Source organism: Etheostoma spectabile, chromosome 5 (genome assembly GCF_008692095.1).
Source record: "Etheostoma spectabile isolate EspeVRDwgs_2016 chromosome 5, UIUC_Espe_1.0, whole genome shotgun sequence".
In the NCBI taxonomy this organism is placed as follows: Eukaryota; Metazoa; Chordata; class Actinopteri; order Perciformes; family Percidae; genus Etheostoma; species Etheostoma spectabile.
The window spans coordinates 13,402,453-13,407,583 of NC_045737.1; the positions used below are offsets into that span (position 1 = coordinate 13,402,453).

Below are 5,131 nucleotides of genomic sequence, written 5' to 3' on the forward strand. Positions count from 1 at the left end.
CACACACACACACACACACACACACACACACACACACACACAAACCCATGCTGAGCTCTCTTAAAGGAGCCGCAGCACCGTTTTACAATAAATGACTGATGTCGCGCTGATATGACCGAGCTCAACCCAAACCATTTCTAAATATCTGTCCGAACCCGGTCGGGTCCCGTCGGGTCCCGTCGGGCTTGGTTCAAGTATCACACTCTAATCGGTACAGGTATCAAACATTTTTCAAATGATCCCCAGCCCTAGTATCCAGCTAATTTAAATAGCTCATCTTACTGTATTGTGTCAACAGTTTACTTCATTTAATATTGTATGTGGCGTTTTCTTTTGCAGAGCAGCAAATGTTTCACCAAAATAAGTTCCTTCCCGAGACCCTTTGGCAGAGCCACCATCTGAGCTTTCATTTTCTCAAAGGCAGAGCAGGATGCCCAGAGCTCAGTTTACACCTATCGCCATTTCTAGCCACTGGGGGACCATAGACAGGCTAGGGGAACTCATATTAATGTTAAAAAAAACTCATAAAATTTCATGGGATCTTTAAAAGTAATGATTGTTCCCCCTTATCCAGAGTTATTTTAGCAGAACAAGTGTAAATCATTAACAGCACGAACCATGCAGAGAAGAGTTTAAGCTTGAATGGAGTAAACCATTCTCGTGTCCCCAGAATAATTCTAGTAATAATAATAATGGTGTTACATGGACGTTTGTGGGCGAAATAAATAATTTCTCTGGGAGAAAAAGTTTTTTATTCTGAAGCCAGATGAAAGGATTATTTTTAGTTTGTAGGAGAAAAGATACAGAGGAGCTGGGTTGAAGTGGATATGATATGAAAAGGAAATGGCCTGTGCTGCTGAGACTATACTTGATTTATCTTTGACATTCTGTCTCCTTGAGATGTCTAAAGCCCAGACTGCAGTATTATCCTCATAGCCTAACCTCTGACCACTGGGAACTCGCTCTTTTCAACACTGACTTGTTATTTCAATGGGATGTTATGCATCCTGGCAACCCCGAGTGCATTGTGGGTTTTTTAACACCCTAAAAGTTGTACAAATAATGTTATCGAAATATCTCTACCCTTTTAAATGAGTATCCACAGAGCCCCACCCACTCTCTAAGCGTCTGCTAGCTAACAAAGCAGTGTCGACGTACACAGAGCCTAAATGTGCAGCCTGTGCCTCCGTCTCAGTTAATTACCTGCCATATCTGCCGCGCACGCTTCATCATCAATGGAGGAAACCATTTGAAGCACTCATTTCCTGGGCCAAACTGGGAAGGGATTGACATGCAGAGGGGTGATGGATGGAGCTTATTTCTCGCAGAGAAGAGATAGAGAATGCACTTGAAAACATGCCACTGAAGGCAACGCCAATCGTGAGGAAAAACCAGATAGTCTGGCGGGCTGGGAATTGGCAGACAATGACAACAAGGGCAGAAACTCTGAATGAAATGTGGAAGGAAGCTGCACGTAAACCCAGTTTGGGCCTTTTGTTGCTTTCATACAGGTCGTAGGCCTGTTTGCTATTGACAAAAAAAAGTACTTTTATGTAATGTTTCTGTTTTTACTGTAATTGTCTTAGCAATTAAATATTGTATTGCTCAAATACAAAAACAAGGGAGTTTGATTTCATGAAAATCATAACTGATTATAATTAATGCCCACAATGAACTCAGCACTTCCTGTGTATGTTTACTGACAGGAAAATAATCTTCCTAACATGTAAAATCTGCTTATTCACAGAGCTTCATGGTTTATTCATTCATTTATTTTTAGCATAAGGGACCATAATTAGTTTAAGAGATTTATTACAGTGATCTTAATCAGGCAAACACGTGAATTTAATTCATTTATCTGCATGTTTTCCATCGGACCGACATGCTCAACTGCTAAACTGTTACATTCAAGCAGTTGCAAAATGAGTTGCTACAAAGCTTATCAAGACTATAAGATCCACAATACTCTCTCCGCATTTCGTACAAAGATTGTAGTGTCCGGTGACTTTCCTCTTCTGAAGAGTCCATCATGTTTTTTTAATCCTCCGTGTCCTCTGTGGTTACGCAGTTGCTAGTAGCTACCATAGACTGTCTATGGCACTAGCAACTGCGTGGAGGATGGGTAGGGGCGCGTGCGCAATCACGTAAGAATGTATCCTGTGGACAGTGGTGTTGTCGTTACTTAGTATTCCTCATGGTGAAGACAGAAACTACGCACTATAGCTTTAAATTTGTGGGTTCCATATAAAGGAGTTTTTTTTTTTTTAAATCTCTGCTGTTAAGGTAAATAATAAAGTGTATGTATTTCAATATATCAAAGAAGTAATTGAATTGTAGGCCCGTGATTCTGCACAGCTTTTTCCTGAACAAAGTAGAACAGCAGTTCCTCGTTCTTTACAAACAGCTGCAGTCAGTGTTGCGACTGTCACATTCAATATTTAATTAAAACATGTAGCCGTGTCTTGCAGACGATGACGGAGGACAAATACGAGGTGCAGTCGTGTGCGCCCGACGCAGCCATCCGGGTCTGCAGCACCAAAGACCCCTGTCTCACACTGAAGATCACCCTGTCCTCCTTAACCATGAGGGAGGAACACTGCACCACAGAAGAAGGTATTGACTCCTCCTCTCTCCTCCCCCCTAACCCCCCCTCCTGTGCTTCCTGTTTGGGAGGATGCTTCCCTTGTATTTATTTGACCTTTACATGACAACAGAAGGCTGCGCGTGAGGAGAAGAGAGAGAGGGAATGCAAAGGTATGAAAGTACTATGAAACCGGAGCTTGATATGGGAGAGAGCCTGGGAGAAATTGGGAAGGACGATGCACCGTGAGGACTGAAAGCTGAGAGACAAACGGGGAAGAGGGGAGAAGGGATGTTATGGATCTGGGTCAAGTGTGGTGGAAATATCAGATGGCCAGTGAAAGAGGATTTCCGCAGGGGAAGTTTTAGGTTGGGATTGGAGAAAAAGGAGACGTCTGTCTCAGGTGTCCTCTTGTATGTCTGCCTGTATCTGACAAGAACGGATTTAGCAATCCACAGAAGGGAAGAGTTTCCTTTTTGTTAAATACAGACATCATTCAACAGACGTATTAAAGGAATTAATCCGTGAAGAAAAGGAGGCGGCTTTTCAAATGAAGTGGCCCCCCTCCCATCGACGACAATTCATCTGTTGTGATCAGTAGCTGTGAAACATTTTTAAAATGATGGGGAGTGTAACCATTAGCAGCAGTGCTTCAACTGTGTTTGTTTCCTCCCACAAATGGGGATGAAAAAAAAAATTAATGAAAGGCAAAATCAGAAGTGGCGAGCTGCCATTACGGAGCAGCAAGTCCCATTGTGGCCCCGCTCCCAGTGGAAAAAAGATTGAGTCGAGCCGCCACAAAAGGTAGAAAATGGATTCTGCCAAACAGGCGAGAAGCACAGCTGTTGAGTAAAAACATTTTCCCTTCAGGTTCAACATCCTGTCAGCACAAACGAGGACATTGTTTCATCCAGGTTTGTTTGTTGTACAGTGACGGTCCCTCTCCAGAAATGTATCAAACATTTGGGTAGCAAGCTTGTGATTTTTAGCCGTCACTGAATATTTCTTTAACCAGCTGAGCAGGTGTCTCAGCCAAAGATCTTTTATAACAGAAAGAACACTCACTTTTGGTGTTTTTGTACTTCAACAACACCAATAAAGTGGTGAGTCTTTTCTTTTTAATGCATTAGCTGATTCCACGGCAGAAGTTTAAATCCCTTGTTAATAATTCTTGCCTCTCATATCATAATTACTGCAAAGTTCTTGCACACCAGACACTGTTATTGACAGGTGGCAGGGTAAAAAACAAACACACTTTACTCACTTTTACAACGTTTCAGTTCTTATATCTTCATCAGAATATATAAATAGTTATCATACAGTGTTGTCCCTGGGTTTGTGGAAGACTTGGGTGCACGTATTTGGCTTTTAAGGGTTTAGAGGTCCTCCCCTCAAGAAAATTTAATAAAATTAAATAATATTTTGGACCATTATTACTACCATATCTGTGTCTAAAACGTTGGCAAAGCTAGAGCAGATAAAAAAAAAAAGAAAAACACTCAAAAAGCTTGAAGACAAACCTCGCAAATGAAGTCCACTGGGGACCAACTACAATCATTAGATCTGAGGAAAGTCATTTAGTTCAATTTAATGCTTAGTTTTGATGATTTTACATTTATTCGGCTTGGATGGTGCCCAAACCTGCTTGGGTGCTGAACCTAAGCCTTATAATGGCAAGGAAAACCCTGTCATATATGAGAGTTGTGGCTTCAAGGAACCCGTTGAGGAGTATTTGTTGTGGTGAGTAACAGTCTAACTGATTCCCTCTGGCTCTGAGATGTCCTCCTGTAGCTGGCCTCTGCTCACTGACTGTTGGTTTTGTTGCCGTAGCTCCGCAGGTCAACGCGCTGTGGATTGACACTTCTCTGCGGCCCTGCTGCTGACGAGGCGGTCCCCCCCCCTCCCCGCACCCACCCAGCAGCAGGAAACCCCCGGGTACAAGGGGCTAAATCAACTAAGCTAAATCAAACCAACCCACTCACTCTCTGCCTCAGACATGCTCCTGTTACACCCCCCCCCCACCACCTCTGTTGACTGGACTTCTCTCTGGTTCACCATGAAATTCTGGTCCATGTCTGTCTACTACCAAGCGCATAAACTAAAAGGACAAAATTACTACATTACCAAGCCGTCCATGGCCAGATCTGTGCTTCTCTGCTTTAAAGGTCCCACGACATGGTGCTTTTTGGATGCTTTTATGTAGACTTAGTGGTCCCCTAATGCTGTATCTGAAGTATCTTACCTGAAATTCAGTCTTGGTGCAGAATTACAGCCACTAGAGCCAGTCCCACAATGAGCTGTCCTTAAGACATGCCACTTCTGTGTCTGTAGCTATTGAAGAGGAGAGAGGGGGAGGGTGGTAGTAAGTTTGACCAACTGTCACTATGCTCGTTTGACTGTTTTTAATGGGTGGGCCAAATTCTCTCGACGGTCAAAGCAGAGAAAGGTAACTAAGCTCCTTATGAGATCAAGATTCCAGATCAGCCCATCTGGGCTTTAATTTTCTTAAAAGCAGAGCAGGATACCCAGGGCTCGGTTTACACCTATCGC

General features: G+C 43.0%; 1 protein-coding gene across 3 annotated transcripts in view; it reads left to right on the forward strand.

Annotated features, from left to right (window-relative positions):
* LOC116689165 (spermatid perinuclear RNA-binding protein) overlaps nucleotides 1-5,131 on the forward strand; it is an 88,229-nt gene that overhangs the window by 51,639 nt on the left and 31,459 nt on the right. For all 3 annotated transcript variants that reach the window (XM_032515581.1, XM_032515583.1, XM_032515582.1), the window contains exon 5: nucleotides 2,469-2,613. In XM_032515581.1, coding sequence (XP_032371472.1) covers nucleotides 2,469-2,613 — 145 coding nt within the window. The remainder of the gene's footprint in view (nucleotides 1-2,468; nucleotides 2,614-5,131) is intronic.